We start from the raw sequence: 27,443 nt of genomic DNA, 5'->3' as shown, positions 1-27,443 counted from the left end.
CCACATACTGCTCAGTACCTGGTACCATTTGTATATATCCTCATGGACTACCTCTTACCCCTCCACATTGACTCAGTACCCGGTACGTTTTGCTAGTGATATCCTCACTGACTACCACCTCGTACCCCTGCCACATTGACTCAGTACCCGGTACGTTTTGTAATTATCCTCATGACTACCTCAGTACCCCTCCACATTGAACTCAGTACCTGGTACGTCCTTTGCATATCCTCATGACTACCTCGTACCCCTCCACATTTACTCAGTACCGGTACGTTTTGTATATATCCTCATTACTACTCGATACCCCTCCACATTGATCATCACTGGTACTCCTTGTATATATCCTCATGACTACCTCGTACCCCTCACATTGACTCAGTACCAGGTACGTTTGTATATATCCTCATACTACCTCGTACCCTCCAACATTGACTCAGTACTGGTACTCCTTGTATATATCCTCATGACTACCTCGTACCCCTCCACATTGACTCAGTACCGGTACGTTTTGTATATATCCTCATGACTACCTCGTACCCCTCCACATTGACTCAGTACTGGTACTCCTTGTATATATTCCTCATGACTACCTCGTACCCCTCCACATTGACTCAGTACCGGTACGTTTGTATATATCCTCATTACTACCTCGTACCACTCCACATTGACTCAGTACTGGTACTCCTTGTATATATCCTCATGACTACCCCTCGTACCCCTCCACATTGACTCAGTACCGGTACGTTTTGTATATATCCTCATTACTTACCGTCGTACCCTTCCACATTGACTCAGTACTGGTACTCCTTGTATATATCCTCATGATACCTCGTACCCCTCCACATTGACTCAGTACGGTACGTTTTGTATTATCCTCATTACTACCTCGTACCCCTCCACATTGACTCAGTACTGGTACTCCTTGTATATATCCTCATGACTTACCCTCGTATCCCCTCCAACATTAACTCAGTACCGGTACGTTTTTATTATATCACTCATGACTACCTTCTTACCCCTCCCACATTGACTTCAGTACTGGTACTCCTTTGTCATATATCCTCATGACTACCTCGTACCCCTCCACATTAACTCAAGTACCGCGTACGTTGTATATATCCTCATGAACTACCTCGTACCCCTCCACATGACTCAGTTACCGGTACGTCTTTGTCATATATCCTCGATGGACTACCTCGTACCCTCCACGATTTTGAGCTCAGTACTTGGTACTCCTTGTATATTATCCTCATGACTACCTCTTACCCTCCACATTGACTCAGTACTGGTACTCCTTGTATATTCTCATGATATGCCTCGTACACCTCAACATTGACTCTCCCAGTACTGGTACTCCTTGATATATCCTATGACTACCTCGTACCCCTCCACATGACTCATTATGGACTCTTGTATATATCTAATGACTACCTCGTACCCCTCCACATTTAACTCAGTACCGGTACGTTTTGTATATATCCTCATGACTACCTCGTACCCTCCACATTGACCTCAGTACCGGTACGTTTCTGTATATAATCCTCATGACTACCTCGTACCCTCCACATTGACTCAGTACCGGTACGTTTTGTATATTCCTCAGACTACTCGTACCCTTCCACATTAACTCAGTACCGGACGTTTTGTATATATCCTCATGACTACCTCGTACCCCTCCACATTGACTCGTACCGGTACGTTTTGTATATATCCTCATGACTACCTCGTACCCCTCCACATGACTCAAGTACCGGTACGTTTTGTAATATCCTCATTACTACGTCGTACCCCTCCACATTGACTCAGTACTGGTACTCCTTGTATATATCCTCATGACTACCTCGTACCCCTCCACATGACTCAGTACGGTACGTTTTGTATATATCCTCATGACTACCTCGTACCCCTCCACATTAACTCAGTACCGGTACGTTTTGTATATATCCTCATGACTACCTCGTACCCCTCCACATTGACTCAGTACCGGTACGTTTTGTATATATCCTCATGACTACCTCGTACCCCTCCACATTGACTCAGTACCGGTACGTTTGTATATATCCTCATGACTACCTCGTACCCCTCCACATTGACTCAGTACTGGTACTCCTTGTATATATCCTCATGACTACCTCGTACCCCTCCACATTGACTCAGTACTGGTACTCCTTGTATATATCCTCATTACTACCTCGTACCCCTCCACATTGACTCAGTACTGGTACTCCTTGTATATATCCTCATGACTACCTCGTACCCCTCCACATTGACTCAGTACTGGTACTCCTTGTATATATCCTCATGACTACCTCGTACCCCTCCACATTAACTCAGTACCGGTTACGTTTTGTATATATCCTCATGACTACCTCGTACCCCTCCACATTGACTCAGTACCGGTACGTTTTGTATATATCCTCATGACTACCTCGTACCCCTCCACATTGACTCAGTACCGGTACGTTTTGTATATATCCTCATGACTACCTCGTACCCTTCCACATTAACTCAGTACCGGTACGTTTTGTATATATCCTCATGACTACCTCGTACCCCTCCACATTGACTCAGTACCGGTACGTTTTGTATATATCCTCATGACTACCTCGTACCCCTCCACATTGACTCAGTACCGGTACGTGTTGTATATATCCTCATTACTACGTCGTACCCCTCCACATTGACTCAGTACTGGTACTCCTTGTATATATCCTCATGACTACCTCGTACCCCTCCACATTGACTCAGTACCGGTACGTTTTGTATATATCCTCATGACTACCTCGTACCCCTCCACATTGACTCAGTACCGGTACGTTTTGTATATATCCTCATGACTACCTCGTACCCCTCCACATTGACTCAGTACCGGTACGTTTTGTATATATCCTCATGACTACCTCGTACCCCTCCACATTGACTCAGTACCGAGTACGTTTTGTATATATCCTCATGAATACCTCGTACCCCTCCACATTGACTCAGTACCGGTACGTTTTGTATATATCCTCATGACTACCTCGTACCCTCCACATTAACTCAGTACCGGTACGTTTTGTATATATCCTTCATTACTACCTCGTACCCCTCCACATTGACTCAGTACTGGTACTCCTTGTATATATCCTCATGACTACCTCGTACCCCTCCACATTGACTCAGTACCGGTACGTTTTGTATATATCCTCATGACTACCTCGTACCCCTCCACATTGACTCAGTACTGGTACTCCTTGTATATATCCTCATGACTACCTCGTACCCCTCCACATTGACTCAGTACTGGTACTCCTTGTATATATCCTCATGACTACCTCGTACCCCTCCACATTGACTCAGTACTGGTACTCCTTGTATATATCCTCATGACTACCTCGTACCCCTCCACATTGACTCAGTACTGGTACTCCTTGTATGTATCCTCATGACTACCTCGTACCCCTCCACATTGACTCAGTACCGGTACGTTTTGTATATATCCTCATGACTACCTCGTACCCCTCCACATTGACTCAGTACCGGTACGTTTTGTATATATCCTCATGACTACCTCGTACCCCTCCACATTGACTCAGTACCGGTACGTTTTGTATATATCCTCATGACTACCTCGTACCCCTCCACATTGACTCAGTACTGGTACTCCTGTATATATCCTCATGACTACCTCGTACCCCTCCACATTGACTCAGTACCGGTACGTTTTGTATATATCCTCACGACTACCTCGTACCCCTCCACATTGACTCAGTACCGGTACGTTTTGTATATATCCTCATGACTACCTCGTACCCCTCCACATTGACTCAGTACCGGTACGTTTTGTATATATCCTCATGACTACCTCGTACCCCTCCACATTGACTCAGTACTGGTACTCCTTGTATATATCCTCATGACTACCTCGTACCCCTCCACATTGACTCAGTACTGGTACTCCTTGTATATATCCTCATGACTACCTCGTACCCCTCCACATTGACTCAGTACCGGTACGTTTTGTATATATCCTCATGACTACCTCGTACCCCTCCACATTGACTCAGTACCGGTACGTTTTGTATATATCCTCATTACTACCTCGTACCACTCCACATTGACTCAGTACTGGTACTCCTTGTATATATCCTCATGACTACCTCGTACCCCTCCACATTAACTCAGTACCGGTACGTTTTGTATATATCCTCATTACTACCTCGTACCCCTCCACATTGACTCAGTACTGGTACTCCTTGTATATATCCTCATGACTACCTCGTACCCCTCCACATTAACTCAGTACCGGTACGTTTTGTATATATCCTCATTACTACCTCGTACCCCTCCACATTGACTCAGTACTGGTACTCCTTGTATATATCCTCATGACTACCTCGTACCCCTCCACATTGACTCAGTACCGGTACATTTTGTATATATCCTCATTACTACCTCATACCCCTCCACATTGACTCAGTACTGGTACTCCTTGTATATATCCTCATGACTACCTCGTACCCCTCCACATTGACTCAGTACCGGTACGTTTTGTATATATCCTCATTACTACCTCGTACCCCTCCACATTGACTCAGTACTGGTACTCCTTGTATATATCCTCATGACTACCTCGTACCCCTCCACATTGACTCAGTACCGGTACGTTTTGTATATATCCTCATGACTACCTTGTACCCTCCACATTGACTCAGTACTGGTACTCCTTGTATATATCCTCATGACTACCTCGTACCCCTCCACATTGACTCAGTACCGGTACGTTTTGTATATATCCTCATGACTACCTCGTACCCCTCCACATTGACTCAGTACCGGTACGTTTTGTATATATCCTCATGACTACCTCGTACCCCTCCACATTGACTCAGTACCGGTACGTTTTGTATATATCCTCATGACTACCTCGTACCCCTCCACATTAACTCAGTACCGGTACGTTTTGCATATATCCTCATGACTACCTCGTACCCCTCCACATTACTCAGTACCGGTACGTTTTGTATATATCCTCATTACTACCTCATACCCCTCCACATTGACTCAGTACTGGTACTCCTTGTATATCCTCATGACTACCTCGTACCCCTCCACATTGACTCAGTACCGGTACGTTTTGTATATATCCTCATTACTACCTCGTACCCCTCCACATTGACTCAGTACTGGTACTCCTTGTATATATCCTCATGACTACCTCGTACCCCTCCACATTGACTCAGTACCGGTACGTTTTGTATATATCCTCATGACTACCTCGTACCCCTCCACATTGACTCAGTACTGGTACTCCTTGTATATATCCTCATGACTACCTCGTACCCCTCCACATTGACTCAGTACCGGTACGTTTTGTATATATCCTCATTACTACCTCGTACCCCTCCACATTGACTCAGTACTGGTACTCCTTGTATATATTCTCATGACTACCTCGTACCCCTCCACATTGACTCAGTACCGGTACGTTTTGTATATATCCTCATTACTACCTCGTACCACTCCACATTGACTCAGTACTGGTACTCCTTGTATATATCCTCATGACTACCTCGTACCCCTCCACATTAACTCAGTACCGGTACGTTTTGTATATATCCTCATTACTACCTCGTACCCCTCCACATTGACTCAGTACTGGTACTCCTTGTATATATCCTCATGACTACCTCGTACCCCTCCACATTAACTCAGTACCGGTACGTTTTGTATATATCCTCATTACTACCTCGTACCCCTCCACATTGACTCAGTACTGGTACTCCTTGTATATATCCTCATGACTACCTCGTACCCCTCCACATTGACTCAGTACCGGTACATTTTGTATATATCCTCATTACTACCTCATACCCCTCCACATTGACTCAGTACTGGTACTCCTTGTATATATCCTCATGACTACCTCGTACCCCTCCACATTGACTCAGTACCGGTACGTTTTGTATATATCCTCATTACTACCTCGTACCCCTCCACATTGACTCAGTACTGGTACTCCTTGTATATATCCTCATGACTACCTCGTACCCCTCCACATTGACTCAGTACCGGTACGTTTTGTATATATCCTCATGACTACCTTGTACCCCTCCACATTGACTCAGTACTGGTACTCCTTGTATATATCCTCATGACTACCTCGTACCCCTCCACATTGACTCAGTACCGGTACGTTTTGTATATATCCTCATGACTACCTCGTACCCCTCCACATTGACTCAGTACCGGTACGTTTTGTATATATCCTCATGACTACCTCGTACCCCTCCACATTGACTCAGTACCGGTACGTTTTGTATATATCCTCATGACTACCTCGTACCCCTCCACATTAACTCAGTACCGGTACGTTTTGCATATATCCTCATGACTACCTCGTACCCCTCCACATTTACTCAGTACCGGTACGTTTTGTATATATCCTCATTACTACCTCATACCCCTCCACATTGACTCAGTACTGGTACTCCTTGTATATATCCTCATGACTACCTCGTACCCCTCCACATTGACTCAGTACCGGTACGTTTTGTATATATCCTCATTACTACCTCGTACCCCTCCACATTGACTCAGTACTGGTACTCCTTGTATATATCCTCATGACTACCTCGTACCCCTCCACATTGACTCAGTACCGGTACGTTTTGTATATATCCTCATGACTACCTCGTACCCCTCCACATTGACTCAGTACTGGTACTCCTTGTATATATCCTCATGACTACCTCGTACCCCTCCACATTGACTCAGTACCGGTACGTTTTGTATATATCCTCATTACTACCTCGTACCCCTCCACATTGACTCAGTACTGGTACTCCTTGTATATATTCTCATGACTACCTCGTACCCCTCCACATTGACTCAGTACCGGTACGTTTTGTATATATCCTCATTACTACCTCGTACCACTCCACATTGACTCAGTACTGGTACTCCTTGTATATATCCTCATGACTACCTCGTACCCCTCCACATTGACTCAGTACCGGTACGTTTTGTATATATCCTCATTACTACCTCGTACCACTCCACATTGACTCAGTACTGGTACTCCTTGTATATATCCTCATGACTACCTCGTACCCCTCCACATTAACTCAGTACCGGTACGTTTTGTATATATCCTCATGACTACCTCGTACCCCTCCACATTGACTCAGTACTGGTACTCCTTGTATATATCCTCATGACTACCTCGTACCCCTCCACATTAACTCAGTACCGGTACGTTTTGTATATATCCTCATGACTACCTCGTACCCCTCCACATTGACTCAGTACCGGTACGTTTTGTATATATCCTCATGACTACCTCGTACCCCTCCACATTGACTCAGTACCGGTACGTTTTGTATATATCCTCATGACTACCTCGTACCCCTCCACATTGACTCAGTACTGGTACTCCTTGTATATATCCTCATGACTACCTCGTACCCCTCCACATTGACTCAGTACTGGTACTCCTTGTATATATCCTCATTACTACCTCGTACCACTCCACATTGACTCAGTACTGGTACTCCTTGTATATATCCTCATGACTACCTCGTACCCCTCCACATTGACTCAGTACCGGTACGTTTTGTATATATCCTCATTACTACCTCGTACCCCTCCACATTGACTCAGTACCGGTACATTTTGTATATATCCTCATGACTACCTCGTACCCCTCCACATTGACTCAGTACTGGTACTCCTTGTATATATCCTCATGACTACCTCGTACCCCTCCACATTGACTCAGTACCGGTACGTTTTGTATATATCCTCATTACTACCTCGTACCCCTCCACATTGACTCAGTACCGGTACGTTTTGTATATATCCTCATGACTACCTCGTACCCCTCCACATTGACTCAGTACCGGTACATTTTGTATATATCCTCATGACTACCTCGTACCCCTCCACATTGACTCAGTACCGGTACATTTTGTATATATCCTCATGACTACCTCGTACCCCTCCACATTGACTCAGTACCGGTACGTTTTGTATATATCCTCATGACTACCTCGTACCCCTCCACATTGACTCAGTACCGGTACGTTTTGTATATATCCTCATGACTACCTCGTACCCCTCCACATTGACTCAGTACCGGTACGTTTTGTATATATCCTCATGACTACCTCGTACCCCTCCACATTGACTCAGTACTGGTACTCCTTGTATATATCCTCATGACTACCTCGTACCCCTCCACATTGACTCAGTACTGGTACTCCTTGTATATATCCTCATTACTACCTCGTACCACTCCACATTGACTCAGTACTGGTACTCCTTGTATATATCCTCATGACTACCTCGTACCCCTCCACATTGACTCAGTACCGGTACGTTTTGTATATATCCTCATTACTACCTCGTACCCCTCCACATTGACTCAGTACCGGTACATTTTGTATATATCCTCATGACTACCTCGTACCCCTCCACATTGACTCAGTACTGGTACTCCTTGTATATATCCTCATGACTACCTCGTACCCCTCCACATTGACTCAGTACCGGTACGTTTTGTATATATCCTCATGACTACCTCGTACCCCTCCACATTGACTCAGTACCGGTACGTTTTGTATATATCCTCATGACTACCTCGTACCCCTCCACATTGACTCAGTACCGGTACATTTTGTATATATCCTCATGACTACCTCGTACCCCTCCACATTGACTCAGTACCAGTACGTTTTGTATATATCCTCATTACTACCTCGTACCCCTCCACATTGACTCAGTACCGGTACGTTTTGTATATATCCTCATTACTACCTCGTACCCCTCCACATTGACTCAGTACCGGTACGTTTTGTATATATCCTCATTACTACCTCGTACCCCTCCACATCGACTCAGTACCGGTACGTTTTGTATATATCCTCATGACTACCTCGTACCCCTCCACATTGACTCAGTACTGGTACTCCTTGTATATATCCTCATGACTACCTCGTACCCCTCCACATTGACTCAGTACCGGTACGTTTTGTATATATCCTCATGACTACCTCGTACCCCTCCACATTGACTCAGTACCGGTACGTTTTGTATATATCCTCATTACTACCTCGTACCCCTCCACATTGACTCAGTACCGGTACGTTTTGTATATATCCTCATTACTACCTCGTACCCCTCCACATTGACTCAGTACCGGTACATTTTGTATATATCCTCATGACTACCTCGTACCCCTCCACATTGACTCAGTACCAGTACGTTTTGTATATATCCTCATTACTACCTCGTACCCCTCCACATTGACTCAGTACCGGTACGTTTTGTATATATCCTCATTACTACCTCGTACCCCTCCACATTGACTCAGTACCGGTACGTTTTGTATATATCCTCATTACTACCTCGTACCCCTCCACATTGACTCAGTACCGGTACGTTTTGTATATATCCTCATGACTACCTCGTACCCCTCCACATTGACTCAGTACTGGTACTCCTTGTATATATCCTCATGACTACCTCGTACCCCTCCACATTGACTCAGTACCGGTACGTTTTGTATATATCCTCATGACTACCTCGTACCCCTCCACATTGACTCAGTACCGGTACGTTTTGTATATATCCTCATTACTACCTCGTACCCCTCCACATTGACTCAGTACCGGTACGTTTTGTATATATCCTCATTACTACCTCGTACCCCTCCACATTGACTCAGTACCGGTACATTTTGTATATAGCCTCATTATTGGTTTTACTGTGTTACTATTTCCTTTTTATTTAGCAAATGTATTTTTTTTTTTTTTAACTCTGCGTTGTTGGGAAAGGGCTTGTAAAGTAAGTATTTCACTGTAAAGTCTACACCTGTTGTATTCGGCGCATGTGATCAATAAAATTGGATTTGATTTCTTAACACACTCAAACTGTTGCGCATGGCAGTTACTACCATACCCCGTTCAAAGTAACTTAAATCTATTGTCTTGCCCATTTAACCACTGAATGGCAGACACACACAATCCATGTCTCTATTGTCTCCAGGCTTAACAATCCTTCAACCCATCTCCCCCCTTCATCTACACTGATTGACATCAATAAGGGATCATAGCTTTCACCTGGTCACTCTATGTCATGGAAAGTGCAGGTGTTCCTAATGTTTTGTACACTCAGTGTATATAACATATATCCAACCTATAGATAACACAAAACAATGTACGTACTCTTTCTGTCTCCAGCATCTGTAGTTCTGTCTGTAGCAGCTGTAGTTCTGTCTGTAGCAGCTCTGCCTCCTCAGCTTTCTGTTGTAACACCTGGACCAGACTGTCTTTCATCTGGAAAATACATACATTTTACATTACATAGTGTACTAATTGCTTACTAAGCACCTAGTAGAACAGCTCCTATACTACATGGCCAGGTCTGAACCAATCATGTCAAATAAAGTCTATGGTCCCACCTCACATGCAACCTACAATATAGTACCTACAATATAGTACACGTCAACAACCTGCAGTACCTACAGTATAGCACGTCAACAACAAAACTTCCTGTTCAGACTTCTGTTTATGTTAACCAAAGATGTTTATAACTAACCCAAGATAGACCAGAGCCTGTAATTTCCAATGAGAGCAAATTAATCATAGCAAGGTGGGCAGAGTCAAGCACGAGCTAATGAGATCCTATTGGTGCGTTCTAGCATTTATTTGCATATTTCCATTAGGGAATGCCTACTCTGTCAAGTGCACCCGTGCATAACTCAATTTGCCCTTGCACTCCTTCTAAACAACCCAATTTTTTTGAAACATTTACAATGAGTAAAGTCTACAAAACGCAGTCCACTTGGTTAGTTTACATATTTTACATTTTAGTCATTTAGAAGTTGCTCTTATCCAAAGCGACTTACAGTTAGTGTGTTTATCATATGATATACTATATATACACAAATGTATGTGGACTCCCCTTCAAAGGATTGGATTCTGCTATTTCAGACACACCCATTGCTGACAAGTGGAAAAATCGAGCACATAGCCATGCAATCTCCTTAGACAAACATTGGCAGTGGAATGGCCTTACTGAAGAGCTCAGTGGCTTTCAATGTGTTACCGTCATAGGATGACACTTTTCCAACAAGTCAGTTCGTCAAATATCTCCCCTGCCAGAGCTGCCCTGGTCAACTGTAATTGCTGTTATTGTGAAGTGGAAATGTCTAAGAGCAACAACGGTTCAGCCGTGAAGTGGTAGGCCACACAAGCTCACCGAGTGCTCACCGAGTGCTGTAGCAAGTATGTAGCATGTAAAAAATCTTCTGTCCTCGGGTTGCAACACTAACTAACAAGTTCCAAACTGCCTCTGGAAGGAAAATCAGCACAAGAACTGTTCGACGGGAGCGTCATGAAATGAGTTTCCATGGCCAAGCAGCTGCACACAAGCCTAAGATCCCCATACGCAATGCCAAGCGTTGGCTGGTGGTGTAAAGCTCGCCGCCAATGGACTCTGGGGCGTTGGAAAGACATTATCTGGAGGGATGAATCACACTTCACCATCTGGCAGTCCAATGGACAAATCTGGGTTTGGTGCCAGGACAATGCTACCTGCCTCAATGCATAGTGCCAACTGTAAAGTTTGGTAGAGGAGGAATAATTGTCTGGAGCTGTTTTTCATGGTTCGGGCTAGGCCCCTTAGTTCCAGTGAAGGGATATCTTAATGCCACAGCACACAATGACAGTCCAGATGATTCTTTGCTTCCAACTTTGTGGCAACAGTTTGGCGAAGCCCCTTTCCTGTTTCAGCATGACATTGCCCCCATGCAGAAATGGTTTGTCGAGATCGGTGTGGAAGCACTTGACTGGCCTGCACAGAACCCTGACCTCAACCCCATCGAACACCTTTGACTATTTTTGACCACTTTAACGATGTCAACTATAACTATAGCAGAACCTTAAGTTTTATCGGGAAAGTGCCTCACGTACTTGGTTCTCATTCCCCAGATGAGTGCAGCCACCAGACACAAGGTAGGAAGGATGGTCTCGGGGTCCGAGGGTGTAGCAGCATGGCAATAGCGGCGTGAAAGCGCATCCGTCTTAACATTCGGGGGGGGAGAAGATGGTAACATTGAACCGAGTGAAAAGCAGGGCCCATCGAGCTTGCCTGGAGTTGAGATGCTTGGCAGTGCAGAGATATTCCAGGTTCTTGTGATCTGTCCACACAATGAATGGATGTTCCGCCCCCTCTAACCAGTGCCTCCACTCCTCCAATGCCATCACCGTGAGTAGTTCTCGATTTCCCACATCATACTTCCTTTCCGTGGCGTTAAGACGATAGGAAAAGAAGATGCAGGGATGCAGCTTTAGGTCCAGGGCAGAATGCTGGGACAGGACAGCCCCCACTCCCGATGACCGAAGCGTCGACCTCCACCATGAACTGACAGGACAGGTCCGGATGGATTATTATGGAAGCTGTGGTGAAGCGGTGCTTTAGGTCCAGGAACGCCCGGTCAGCCACGTGAACAGGAATTTAGGAAAGGTGAGTGCTGAAAGGGGGAAAGCTAGGGTGCTGTAACCCTGGATAAAACAGAGATAGAAATGGGAAAATCCCCTGAAGAGTTGTAGCTGCACTTTGGAAGTGGGTTGAGGCCAATCCACCACCGCTCGCACCTTTCCGGAATCCATCTGCACATTACCAGCAGCGATGATGTTGTGGCGAAATCCTGCACGGAGCCTTCACTGTGCACTGCCACTTTAAGAGCGCATCAGTAGTAAAGAATGAGGAAATAAAGACAGCTTTTTCATCTCTTTGGGGAGGAGCTCTTGGTTGGCGTGACAGTTTGATTGTGTGTGCTATGCTGCAGAAGTTTGGTTTATTTTCAGAGTGTGTAGTTTATAAAGTATTTAACTCAATCATCGGTGTGACAGTTCTAGGTCGTGGTTGTTATCGTTTGGGATTGCGGCAGTTATGGATTACATGGATTAGCATTGTTGCGAAGCTTTGACATACAAACCAACAAACCATCGGACGGTCAGACAGTACACCTACACGCCTGAAGACCACAGCTAAGATCTCTCTTGGTCTCTTTCTCTCTTTCTCTTCCCGCTATTGTTCCAGTGCTTTACCCTGCAACAGACTTTCTATTTTTTCAAATGCACTTCCCATTGAAGTTCATTAGAGCTGGACTATTATTGCCCTGCCAGAAGTATTTGGACATTTTAGTTAAAAGTGAGGTTGCTTGCCAGTTGTGTATTATTATTTTAACTGTATTGAGGTGGGGTGTACTAATGACATGTGGCCGAGAAGATTGTGGACATTTTTAAGGCCTTTGTTGTGTCTATGAACACCCCCCACATTCATACCCTCTGCACTCCTCCACTGGACGATAATACAGATTATTGCAAATCCTATGTTGATGACTGGGTTCTTTCTTGTATGAAGTTGCTGTTCAATTGCTCTGCCATTATTAGTATTATTATTATTGTATGAGGTATTCTTGTTGGGGTTACCCCTGTGCTGTGATGTGGGTTTTATAGGGTGTGTATTCTCTTTTCTCTTCACTGGCTATCTGGTAAACAGGCTACACTTTAGGCAGTCTCTTCTGCTGATGTGTGTGGATCTGGTAGTGGTACTCTCTCTATTCTACTATTTTCCTTTCGGCATGGTTAATACCTGCCCGAACAAAATCTTTATCTTTACCCCTCTCAAATAAATACCGCTACAATGTATCCTAGGAAGGAGGTGATGGAGCGATGGAATTTGTATTTTTCTGCTTTTACCCAGCTCTGATACCAGGTTAGTGTCCATGAAACTCTCATCGACCCGAGTCAATGAGTACCCGGAGAGATTTCAACTGGTTGTCCCACAGCTGGACTAGCAGAATATTTGTTCTTCTTTCACAACTCTGACGAGCCCGAGGTGGAGGATATACGGCTCCTTCGGGAACAGGCCCCAAGCCCCGTGATCTGAGTGAAGGGGAGGTGGAGAAAGAGAGGCCAGAGAGCAGGCTGCCTGCTGAGAAGTCGGAGGCGATTGAATAAACCCCCACTTCTCTCAATTCTGCTAGCAAACATGCAATTTTTGGACAATAAAATGGAAGAGTTTTTGGGAAGATTAAACTACCAACTGGACATTAAAAACTGTAACATCTTATGCTTCATGGAGTTGTGGCTAAACGACGACAATACCAACATACAGCTGGCTGGTTATACGATGTACCTGCAGCATAGAACAGCAGCATCTGGTAAGACAAGGGGCTGTGGTCTATGTATTTTTGTAAACAACAGCTGGTGCACGATATCTAAGGAAGTCTCGAGCTATTGCTCGCCTGAGGTAGAGTTTCTCATGATAAGCTGCAGATCACATTACCTACCGAGTGTTTTCATCTATATTCTTTGTAGCTGTTTACATACCACCACAGTCAGAGGCTGGCACCAAGATAGCATTGAATGAGCTGTATTCCGCCATAGGCAAACAATAAAATCCTCACCCAGAGACGGCGCTCCTAGTAGCCGGGGACTTTAATGCAGGGAAACTTAAACCAGTTTTACCAAATTTCTATCAGCATGTTAAATGTGCAACCAGGGAAAATAACTCTGGCCCACCTATACTCCACACACAGAGACGCATATAAATCTCTCCCTCGCCCTCCATTTGGCAAATCTGACCATAATTCCATCCTCCTGATTCCTGCTTACAATCAAAAATTTAAGCAGGAATCACCAGTGATTAAATCAATAAAAAAGTGGTCAGATGAAGCAGGTGCTAAGCTACAGGACTGTTGTATGTTACAGACTGGAATATGTTCCGGGATTCCTCAAATGACATTGAGGAGTACACCACATCTATCACTGGCTTCATCAATGAGTGCACCGATGACGTTGTCCCCACAGTGACTGTACGTACATACCCCAACCAGAAGCCATGGATTACAGGCAGCACCCGCACTGACCTAAAGGGTAGAGCTGCCGATTTCAAAGAGCGGGACTCTAACCCGGAAGCTTATAAGAAATCCCGGTAAGCCCTCCGACGAACCATCAAACAGGCAAAGCAATACAGGACTAAGATCGAGTTGTACTACACCGGCTCTGATGCTTGTCGGATGTGGCAGGGGCTGCAAACCATTACAGACTACAAAGGGAAGCACAGCTGAGAGCTGAGAACTACTTCTATGCTCGCTTTGAGGCAAATGACACTGAAACATGCATGACAACACCAGCTGTACCGGAAGACTGTGTGATCACCCTCTCCGCAGCCGATGTGAGTATGACCTTTAGACAGGTCAACATTCACAAGGCCGCAGGGTCAGACGGATTACCAGGACGTGTACTCAAAGCATGCGCTGACCAACTAGCAAGTGTCTTCACTGACATTTTCAACCACTCCCTGTTCGAGTCTGTAATACCAACATGTTTTAAGCAGACCACTATAGTCCCATGTGCCCAAGAACACAAAGGAAACCTCTCTAAATGACTACTGACCCGTAGCACTCACGTTTGTAGCCATGAAGAGCTTTGAAAGGCTGGTCATGGCTCACATTAACACCAACATCCCAGAAACCCTAGACCCACTCCAATTTGCATACCGCCCCAACAGATCCACAGATGATGCAGTCTCTATTGCACTCCACACTGCCCTTTCCCACCTGGACAAAAGGAACACCTATGTGAGAATGCTATTCATAAACTACAGCTCAGCGTTCAACAACATACAGTAGTTCCCTCAAAGCTCATCAATAAGCTAAGCACCCTGGGACAAAACACCTCCCTATGCAACTGGATTCTGGACTTCCTGACGTGCTGCCCCCAGGTGGTAAGGGTAGGCAACACATCCACCACACTGATCCTCAACACAGGGGCCCCTCAGGGGTGCGTGCTCAGCCCCCTCCTGTACTCCCTGTTCGCTCATGACTGAATGGCCAGGCACGACTCCAATACCATCATTACATTTGCAGATGACACAACAGTGGTTGGCCTGATCACCCACAATAACGAGACCGCCTATAGGGAGGAGGTCAGAGACATGGCTGTGTGGTGCCAGGACAACAACCTCTCCCTCAACGTGATCAAGACAAAGGGGAGGATTGTGGACTACAGGAAAAAGAGGACTGAGCACGCCCCCATTCTCATCGACGAGACTGCAGTGGAGCAGGTTGAGAGCTTCCAGTTCCTTGGTGTCCACATCACCAACAAACTAACATGGTCCAAGCTCACCATGACAGTCGTGAAGCGGCACGACAAAACCTATTCCCCTTCAGGAGACTGAAAAGATTTGGCATGGGTCCTCAGATCCTTTAAAGGTTCTACAGCTGCACCATCGAGAGCATCCTGATTGGTTGCATCACTACCTGCTATGGCAACAGCTCGGCCTCCGACCGCAAGGCACTACAGAGGGTAGTGCGAATGGCCAAGTGCATCACCAGGGCCAAGCTTCCTGCCATCCAGGACCTCTATACCAGGCGGTGTCAGAGGAAGGCCCTACAAATTGTCAAAGACTCCAGCCACCCTAGTCATAGACTGTTCTCTCTGCTACCACACGGCAAACGGTACCGGAGCACCAAGTCTAGGTCCAAGTGGCTTCTAAACAGCTTCTACCCCCAAGCCAGCTTCTACTCCTGAACATCTAGTCAAATGGCTACCCAGAATATTTGCATTGCCCCCCCTCCCCTCTCCACACCACTGCCACTCTCTGTTGTCATCTCTGCATAGTCACTTTAATCAACTCTACCGACATGTACCTCAACTAACCGGTGCCCCTGCACATTGACTCTGTACCGGCACCCCCTGTATATATTGTTAATTTTTACTGCTACTCTTTAATTACTTTAAAACGGCACTCTTGGTTAGGGACTCATAAATAAGCATTTCACTGTGAGGTCCACATCTGTTATATTCGGCGCATGTGACTAATAAAATGCGATTTGAATTGATTGCCCCGTCTATAACTGTCTGCTCCCCCATTTGATCCCTGTGTCTGCATTAATGTCGTTATAGGTTCTGGTCCAGACGCTGTCCTGTTCCATGTCCGTTGATAATTAAATGTTCCAGAAGGACAACCACCAATCAGGCCTTTATTGTAGAGTGGCCAGATGGAAGCCACGCCTCAGTAAAAGGCACATGACAGCCCTCTTGGAGTGTGCCAAAAGGCATCTAAATGACTCTCAGACCATGTGAATCAAGATTCTCTGGTCTGATGAAACCAAGATTGAACTCTTTGGCCTGAATGTCAAGCGTCACTCGGGAGGCCCATAGTTGACATAGTTTACGTGCTATAGTTGACAGAGTTGACATAATTCATGAGCTGTAGTGGACATAGTTAATCTGCTATAGTTGACATCGTTCATATGCTATAGTTGACATAGTTAATGTGCTATAGTTGACATAATTTACGTGCTATGATTGACATCCTTAATCTGCTATAGTTGACATAGTTAATTTTCTATAGTTGACGTAGTTAATTGACTATAGTTAACATGCTATAGTTAAAGTGCTATAGTTGACATCGTTAACTATGTCAATTGTAGCAGATTAACTATGTCAACTCTAGCAGATCTATATCAGCAATATCTCATGAACTATGTCAACTATAGCACATTAACTATGTCAACTATAGCGCGTTAACTATAGTCAATGAACTACATCAACTATAGCAAATTAACTATGTCAACTATAGCAGATTAAGGATGTCAATCATAGTTTACGTGCTATGTCAATTCTAGCAGATTAACTTTGTCAACTATAGCAGATTAACTATGTCAACTATAGCAGATTAACTATGTCAACTATGCAGATTACCTATGTCAACTATAGCAGATTAACTATGTCAACTATAGCAGATTACCTATGTCAACTATAGCAGATTAACTATGTCAACTATAGCAGATTAACTATGTCAACTATAGCATATGAACAATGTCAACTATAACAGATTAACTATGTCAACTATAGCAGATTAACTATGTCAACTATAGCATATGAACAATGTCAACTATAGCAGATTAACTATGTCAACTATAGCAGATTAACTATGTCAACTATAACAGATTAACTATGTCAACTATAGCAGATTAACTATGTCAACTATAACAGATTAACTATGTCAACTGTAAACAGATTAACTATGTCAACTGTAAACAGATTAACTATGTCAACTATAACACATTAACTATGTCAACTATAGCAGATTAACTATGTCAACTATAGCAGATTAACTATGTCAACTATAACACATTAACTATGTCAACTATAGCAGATTAACTATGTCAACTGTAAACAGATTAACTATGTCAACTGTAAACAGATTAACTATGTCAACTATAACACATTAACTATGTCAACTGTAAACAGATTAACTATGTCAACTATAACACATTAACTATGTCAACTGTAGCAGATTAACTATGTCAACTATAGCAGATTAACTATGTCAACTATAACACATTAACTATGTCAACTATAGCAGATTAACTATGTCAACTATAACACATTAACTATGTCAACTATAGCAGATTAACTATGTCAACTATAGCACATTAACTATGTCAACTATAGCAGATTAACTATGTCAACTGTAAACAGATTAACTATGTCAACTGTAAACAGATTAACTATGTCAACTATAACACATTAACTATGTCAACTGTAAACAGATTAACTATGTCAACTATAACACATTAACTATGTCAACTATAGCAGATTAACTATGTCAACTGTAAACAGATTAACTATGTCAACTATAACACATTAACTATGTCAACTATAGCAGATTAACTATGTCAACTGTAAACAGATTAACTATGTCAACTGTAAACAGATTAACTATGTCAACTATAACACATTAACTATGTCAACTGTAAACAGATTAACTATGTCAACTATAACACATTAACTATGTCAACTGTAGCAGATTAACTATGTCAACTATAGCAGATTAACAATGTCAACTATAGCAGATTAACTATGTCAACTATAACAGATTAACTATGTCAACTATAGCAGATTAACTATGTCAACTATAACAGATTAACTATGTCAACTATAACAGATTAACTATGTCAACTATAACACATTAACTATGTCAACTATAGCAGATTAACTATGTCAACTATAGCATATGAACAATGTCAACTATAGCAGATTAACAATGTCAACTATAGCAGATTAACTATGTCAACTATAACAGATTAACTATGTCAACTATAGCAGATTAACTATGTCAACTATAACAGATTAACTATGTCAACTATAACAGATTAACTATGTCAACTATAGCAGATTAACTATGTCAACTATAGCAGATTAACTATGTCAACTATAACAGATTAACTATGTCAACTGTAGCATATGAACAATGTCAACTATAACAGATTAACTATGTCAACTATAGCAGATTAACTATGTCAACTATAGCAGATTAACTATGTCAACTGCAGCAGATTAACTATGTCAACTGTAGCAGATTAACTATGTCAACTGTAGCAGATTAACTATGTCAACTATAACAGATTAACTATGTCAACTGCAGCAGATTAACTATGTCAACTGCAGCAGATTAACTATGTCAACTGTAGCAGATTAACTATGTCAACTGTAGCAGATTAACTATGTCAACTGTAGCAGATTAACTATGTCAACTATAGCTGTCACGTTCTGACCTTAGTTCTTTTAGTATGTCTTTGTTTTAGTATGGTCAGGGCGTGAGTTGGGTGGGTTGTCTATGTTCCTTTTCTATGTTGTGTTTGTGTGTTTGGCCTGGTGTGGTTCTCAATCAGAGGCAGGTGTCGTTAGTTGTCTCTGATGGAGAATCATACTTAGGTAGCCTTTTCCCAATTGTGTTTTGTGGGTGTTTATTTTCTGTCTAGTGTGTTTTGTCACTTTACAGAACTGTTTCGGTTTAGTTTCTTTATCTTTATTATTTTGTTTAGTGTTCTGAGTTTAAATAAATATCATCATGAACACATACCACGCTGCGCTTTGGTCCTCACCTCATTCCAACGACGATCGTTACAATAGCAGATTAACTACGTCAACTATAGCAGAATAACTATGTCAACTATAGCAGATTATATATGTCAATTTTAGCACTGAACTTGTTCTTAAAAAGTGGTCACCACTCACAGCAGATGGTTAACATGAACAGATGTTTAGGGTTGTTGCCTGTAGGTACTATAGACCTCAGAGATCAAATGTAAAGAACGCCTCATTTTCTCCAACATGTTGGGTGAAAACTCCAACAGGCTCTAACCAGCAGGAATCATTCTGCTCTAGCAGAAGGGTTTGAAGGGTGTTTGAAGGGTGAAGGGTGTTTGTGGTCAACACACACAGGGAACCAGCTGTCCTTCAGTCAGGGTGGCTCAGTTCACTACTGGCTGGGGTTAGGGATGGGGTTTAAGGGTCAGGCTGGGAGGCTGAGGCTGGGTAGCTGGGAGCTGGGCTGAGGCTGGGGGCTGGGCTGAGGCTGGGTGTCTGGGTGCTGGGCTGGGGCTGGGTGGTTGAGAGCTGGGAGCTGGGCTGGGGCTGGGGCTGGGTGTCTGGGAGCTGGGAGCTGGGAGCTGGGCTGGGGCTGGGTGTCTGGGAGCTGTTCTGAGGCTGGGTGGCTGAGAGCTGGGAGCTGTTCTGAGGCTGGGTGACAAAGAGCTGGGCTGAAGATGTGTGGATGAGAGCTGGTCTTAGGCTGGGGAGCTTGGAGTTGGGCTAAGGCTGGGTGGCTGGGAGCTGGGCTGAGGCTGGGTGGCTGGGAGCTGGGCTGAGGTTGGGTGGCTGGGAGCTGGGCTGAGGTTGGGTGGCTGGGAGCTGGGCTGAGGTTGGGTGGCTGGGAGCTGGGCTGGGGTTGGGTGGCTGGGAGCTGGGCTGAGGTTGTGTGGCTGGGAGCTGGGCTGAGGTTGGGTGGCTGGGAGCTGGGCTGAGGTTGGGTGGCTGGGAGCTGGGCTGAGGTTGGGTGGCTGGGAGCTGGGATGAGGTTGGGTGGCTGAGAACTGGGTTGAGGCTGGGTGGCTGAGGGCTGGGTGGCTGAGAACTGGGTTGAGGCTGGGTAGCTGAGACCTGGGTGGCTGAGAGCTGGGCTGAGGCTGGAGCTTGGTGCTATTTGGAAGGAGGGCTGTGCCACTCTCTGCAGTCTTCTCCTCTTTGAAGCCCAAATCTTTCATATCAACCTCCAGCAGGTTGTTTAGTTCCCAGTCTTTCATATTAACCTCCAGAAGGCTGTTTAGTTCCCAGTCTTTCATATCAACCTCCAGCAGGTTGTTTAGTTCCCAGTCGTACATATCAACCTCCAGCAGGCTGTTCAGTTCCCAGTCTTTCATATCAACCTCCAGCAGGCAGTTCAGTTCCCAGTCTTTCATATCAACCTTCAGGAGGTTGTTTAGTTCCCAGTCTTTCATATTAACCTCCAGCAGGTTGTTCAGTTCCCAGTCTTTCATATCAACCTCCAACAGGCTGTTCAGTTCCCAGTCTTTCATATCAACCTCCAGCAGGCTGTTCAGTTCCCAGTCTTTCATATCAAACTCCAGCAGGCTGTTTAGTTCCCAGTCTTTCATATCAACCTCCAGCAGGCTGTTCAGTTCCCAGTCTTTGCCTCCTCCTCTAGTCTTTAATACATTTTACACCAGAACCAACAGTCCTCAGAATGATGACAACGAACTGAGAGTCAAAACATCATGTATGACGTATTTTGGTTGTTCACGTCAGTGGCTCCAGTTGTAGCTCACCACACATGTTCTGCTTTGAGTGTGTGTACGTGCACGTGTGTGTACCTGGCCCATGTCCATCTGTAACTGTTGTGCCTGGGTCTCCTTCTGCTCCAACTTGTTATTCAGCCTCGTCACCTTCTCTAAGAGCTCTACCACCACACTCCTCCTCTCCTCACTCCTCTCCTCCTCCTCCTCTCCTCCTCCTCTTGTGCTCTCCTCACTCCTCCTGGAACCACTGAAGTGGGACAGCAGTTTCTTCATAGCCTTGTCATCACACCTAAGGGACAGGAGAGACAGAGGCAGGTCAATTACATACAGGTTAGGGTTATGGTCCCCATTTTTCACATAAACATGTGTGTGTGAGAGGCTAATGCGTGTGTGTGCATACCTATGTGTGAGTGCATGTGTCTATGCGTCTGTGTGTGCTTCTCTCTCTCTGTGTGTGTGTGTGTGTGTGTGTGTGTGTGTGTGTGTGTGTGTGTGTGTGTGTGTGCATTATCCTGTGTGTGTACTGTGTACCTGTCTCCGCAGCAGGACAGTCTGGTGCGGATCCTCTTCATTTCGTCCACCTGTCTCTGTTGTTCACCTGTCCCCAACACACATCAACATCAATTAACATGAATTAATACACGTTTACATTTAACACATGTTCATGTGAAAAGCCATCCCAAACATGCACACACACTAAACCTGTTCTCACCTGTCCACTTTTCCTCGTCGTCGTCTGATGCTGCTTGGCCTTCTACTGACCGGAACAACTGCTCCTGACCTGGAGGACAGAACACACACATTAACACACATAGACGTCAGAAAAACAAACAAACCCCTCGTGGTGTCTTACTGTTATCTGGAGTTGTCTCAGAGCGGCCGGTGGGGGACCGGCGGTCCTGTTGGTTGTCTAGGCAACACCTCTGGACTGGTCCGCAGGCTCCGCCCACCTGCTTATTTGCCCTTGTGCACCCTGAGAGCTGTAATTTAGACACCTCCGACCTGGGAGAGAACAGTCAAAGAGATATAATATATATACAGAACAAAAATAGAAATGCATTTTACTGACTTACAGTTCATATAAGTAAATCAGTCAATTGAAATAAATAAATTAGGCCCTAATCTATGGATTTCACATGACTGGGAATACATTCATTAGGACCTAATCTATGGATTTCACATGACTGAGAATACAGATATGCATCTGTTGGTCACAGATACCTTGTTTAAAAAGGTAGGGGTAAAGATCAGAAAACCAGTCGGTATCTGGTGTGATCACCATTTGCCTCCTGCAGCACGACACATCTCCTTCTCATATTGATCAGGCTGTTGATTGTGGCCTGTGAAATGTTGTCCCACTCCACCTCAATGGCTGTGTGAAGTGCTGGTAGGTGGTGGGAACTGGAACACTCTGTCGAACACATCGATCCAGAGCATCCCGAACATGCTCAATGGGTGACATGTCTGGTGAGTATGCAGGCCATGGAAGAACTGGGACATTTTCAGCTTCCAGGAATTATGTACAGATGCTTGTGACATGGGTCCATGCATTATCATGCTGAAACATGAGGTGATGGTGGCGGATGAATGGCACAACAATGGGCCTCAGGATCTTGTCACAATATCTCATTCAAATTGCCATCAATAAAATGCAATTGTGTTTGTTGTCCATATCTTATGCCTGCCCATACCATAACCACACCATCACCCTGAGGCACTCTGTTCACAACGTTGATATCAGCAAACCACTCGCACGACGCCATACATGCTGTTTGCCATCTACCCGGTACAGTTGAAACCAGGATTCATCCGTGAAGTGCACACTTCTCCAGCGTGACAGTGGCCATCGAAGGTGAGCATTTGCCCAATGAAGTCGGTTACGACGCAAACTACATTCAGGTCAAGACCCTGGTGAGGACAACGAGCACCCAGATGAGCTTCCCTGAGACGGTTTCTGACAGTTTGTGTGTGAAATTCTTCAGTTGTGCAAACCCACAGTTTCATCAGCAGTCTGGGTGGCTGGTCTCAGACGATCCCGCAGGTGAAGAAGACAGACGTGGAGGTCCTGGGCTGGAGTAGTTACAGGTGGTGGAGGAGGCTTATGGTAGAGAAATTAACATTCATGGAGATTCCTGCAGTCAGCATGCCAGTTGCACATTCCCCCAAAACTCATTGTGTTGTGTGACAAAACAGCACATTGTGCACCTGTGTAATGATCACGCTGTTTCATCAGCTTCTTGATATGCCACACCTGTCAGATAATGCTCACTAACAGGGATGTAAACACATTTTGTGCATACTTTACGTGTTGCGGTTTTATTTTTGTTCAGTATAAATATACACAGTGTAAATATATTCTGATTCTATTGCCACTTAGAATCAGGCTAGTACCTGCAGCTAAACAGATCTCCATGGAGCCATGGACCACCATAGGCCCATTAGTATCTGCAGCTGAACAGATCTCCATGGAGCCATTGACTTACCACAGGCCCATTGGGCACAGTGAAGGAGAAAACATTGAAATTTTTCTTGTAAAAAACAAGGGCTCCATATACATCGACACAATCAATCCAAGACATTACCTGACATCAAAGAGGGTATTCCGTAACATGAGCATCTACAATCACCATCATCCTTTAATAGGAGCTGTGATATACTTAGCTCTTTATAGGGCTGTCTGTGATATACTGTAGCTAGCTAGTTGATCTGGGTGGAGTACTATAATTGGGATAAGGTTTTCATCTTTAGTTGAAGGCGTTTTAGAAACTTTGTCCGCTAGAATAGTTTTGCTGAGGAAGACTGAGAGTTGTGAGGTTAAAAACAATGACATGAACTGGATCAAACTGAAAACCAGGAGAACACACAGACAACATGATGGTCAATCCAACCGTCCATAAGGCTCTGTTTTAGTCTAACATGAAAACAACTTATCCAGCTAACAACCATTTAACCATCTAGTTGTTTTTCTTTACATTTAAAATCCAAATTCAAAGTGTCTTATTCAGAACACATTCCCACTACAGTTCTCTAGCAGATCTATCATTCAGCATTTATTTACATTTTCCAGTTCTTTCTCTTTCTCTCTCTCCTTCTGTCTGGTGTTCTGTGTCGGAGGAAATCCGATAGGGGGCCAGGGAGAATCACTGTAAGTGTTTCCAGATGTCAACGTCCTGCCGCGTGTGTGTGTGTCGGTGGGTGTGCATGTATGTGTCTTGCCAAGAACAAAATCAGAGAAAGCTGTTTCTCAGAAGCTTGGATATACAGCCTCCAGCCAGTTACCCAGCAAGCCAGTTACCCAGCAAGCCAGTAACCCAGCCAGACAGTTACCCAGCCAGACATTACCCAGCCAGACAGTTACCCAGGCAGCCAGTAACCCAGCAAGACAGTTACCCAGCAAGCCAGTAACCCATCCAGACAGTTACCCAGCCATCCAGCCTGTAACAAGGCCAGACATTTACCCAGACAGACAGTTACCCAGCCAGCCTGTAACCCAGCCAAACTGCCAGACAGGAACCCAGCTGGCCAGCCTGTAACACAGCCAAAAAGCCAGACAGTTACCCAGCCAGCCAGCCTGTAACACAGCCAGACACTTACCCAGCAACACAGACAGCCAGACAGTTACCCAGCCAGACAGCCTGTAACACAGCCAGACAGTTACCCAGCAACACAGACAGCCAGACAGTTACCCAGCCAGACAGCCTGTAACACAGCCAGACAGTTACCCAGCCAGCCAGCCTGTAACAGAGCCAGACAGTTACCCAGCCAGCCAGCAACACAGACAGCCAGACAGTTACCCAGCCAGCCTATAACACAGCCAGACAGTTACCCAGCCAGCCAGTTACCCACCCAGCCAGCCAGCCAGCCAGTTACCCAGCCATTCAGCAACACAGACAGCCAGCAACACAGACAGCCAGACAGTTACCCAGCCAGCAAGCCTGTAACCCAGCCAAACAGACAGACAGTTACCCAGCCAGCCAGTAACCCAGCCTGCCATCCAGTAACCCAGAAAGTAATCCAGACAGCTAGACAGTTACCCAGCCAGCAAGCCTGTAACCCAGAAAGTAACCCAGCCAGCAAGCCTGTAACCCAGAAAGTAACCCAGCCAGCTAGACAGTTACCCAGCCTGCCATCCAGTAACCCAGAAAGTAACCCAGCCAGCTAGACAGTTACCCAGCCAGCCAGCCAGTAACACAGGCAAACAGCCAGGCAGTTACCCAGCCAGCCAGTAACCCAGCCAAACAGCCAGACAGTTACCCAGCCTGCCATCCAGTAACCCAGAAAGTAACCCAGCCAGCTAGACAGTTACCCAGCCAGCCAGCCAGTAACACAGGCAAACAGCCAGGCAGTTACCCAGCCAGCCAGTAACCCAGCCAAACAGCCAGACAGTTACCCAGCCTGCCATCAAGTAACCCAGAAAGTAACCCAGCCAGCTAGACAGTTACCCAGCCAGCCAGCCAGCAACCCAGCCAAACAGCCAGGCAGTTACCCAGCCAAACAGCCAGGCAGTTACCCAGCCTGCCATCCAGTAACACAGGCAAATAGCCATACAGTTACCCAGCCTGCCAGATCAATCATTCAGCATTTATTCAAATGTTCCAGTTCTTTCTCTTTCTCTCGCTCTCGCCTTTCATCTGGTGTTCGATGTCAGAGGAAATACGATAGGGGAGCTGGGAGAATCCAGATGTCAACGTCCTGCCGCGTGTGTGTATGTTGGTGAGTGTATGTGTCTTGCCAAGAACAAAATCAGAGAAAGCAGTTTCTCAGCAGCTTGGCTATACAAACACCAGTCTGTAACACAGCCAGACAGTTACCCAGCCACCCAGCATGTAATTTTACTTACCTATTGTTCACCTAATACATTTTTTGCGCTATTGGTTAGAGCCTGTAAGTAAGCATTTCACTGTAAGGTTACCCTGCCAGCCACCAACAGGGTTTGGACCAGGCTGACTCTATGCTGTAGGATCAGCCACAGTACAGAAACAGCCTGACTCTATACTGTGGGAACAACTAGGGAAAGTTGTACAACTGAATGCATTCAACTGAAATGTGTCTTCCAGATTGAACCCAACCCATCTGAATCAGAGAGGTGCGGGGGGCTGCCTTAATCGACATCCACATCTTCGCCACCCGGGGAACAGTGGGTTAACTGCCTTGCTTAGGGGCAGAACGATAGACTTTTACCTTGTCAGCTCTGGGATTCGATCCAGCAATCTTTTGGTTACTGGCCCAACGCTCTAACCACTAGGCTACCTGCCACCCCTACTGTACAGCCACAGGGTTAGGGTTATATCCTGTTGGAACCAGACTGATTGTATGCTGTAGGATCAACTACAGTTGAAGTTGACTCTGTGGATATAAAACATTTTAATGTGTAATTTAGAGCTAGGGCTCTGTGGATATAAAACAGCATAGTGATGTGTAGTTTAGAGATAGGGCTCTGTGGATATAAAACAGCATAGTGATGTGTAGTTTAGAGATAGGGCTCTGTGGGTATAAAACATAGCATAGTGATGTGTAGTTTAGAGCTAGGGCTCTGTGGATATAAAACAGCATAGTGATGTGTAATTTAGAGCTAGGGCTCTGTGGATATAAAACAGCATAGTGATGTGTAGTTTAGAGATAGGGCTCTGTGGATATAAAACAGCATAGTGATGTGTAGTTTAGAGATAGGGCTCTGTGGATATAAAACAGCATAGTGATGTGTAGTTTAGAGATAGGGCTCTGTGGATATAAAACAGCATAGTGATGTGTAGTTTAGAGCTAGGGCTCTGTGGATATAAAACAGCATAGTGATGTG

The 27,443-nt window shown here is 44.9% G+C and overlaps 1 protein-coding gene across 1 annotated transcript in view; it reads right to left on the bottom strand.

Annotated features, from left to right (window-relative positions):
* Window positions 1–22,674, bottom strand: part of LOC116374103 (EF-hand and coiled-coil domain-containing protein 1-like) — a 55,174-nt gene extending 32,500 nt beyond the window's left edge. Inside the window, exons 1-5 of the mRNA XM_031823892.1 lie at window positions 22,500–22,674; window positions 22,359–22,427; window positions 22,178–22,244; window positions 21,722–21,935; window positions 10,209–10,319 (exon numbers count right to left, since the gene is read on the bottom strand). Of these exons, the coding sequence (XP_031679752.1) occupies window positions 10,209–10,319; window positions 21,722–21,935; window positions 22,178–22,218 (366 nt within the window). The 5' untranslated portion in view covers window positions 22,219–22,244; window positions 22,359–22,427; window positions 22,500–22,674. The remainder of the gene's footprint in view (window positions 1–10,208; window positions 10,320–21,721; window positions 21,936–22,177; window positions 22,245–22,358; window positions 22,428–22,499) is intronic.
* Window positions 22,675–27,443: the final 4,769 nt, after the last annotated feature.

This window comes from Oncorhynchus kisutch, linkage group LG5 (genome assembly GCF_002021735.2).
Source record: "Oncorhynchus kisutch isolate 150728-3 linkage group LG5, Okis_V2, whole genome shotgun sequence".
Taxonomy (NCBI): domain Eukaryota; kingdom Metazoa; phylum Chordata; class Actinopteri; order Salmoniformes; family Salmonidae; genus Oncorhynchus; species Oncorhynchus kisutch.
Note: the sequence above shows the minus strand (reverse complement) of the source record. Positions and strands in the feature narration are given on the sequence as shown.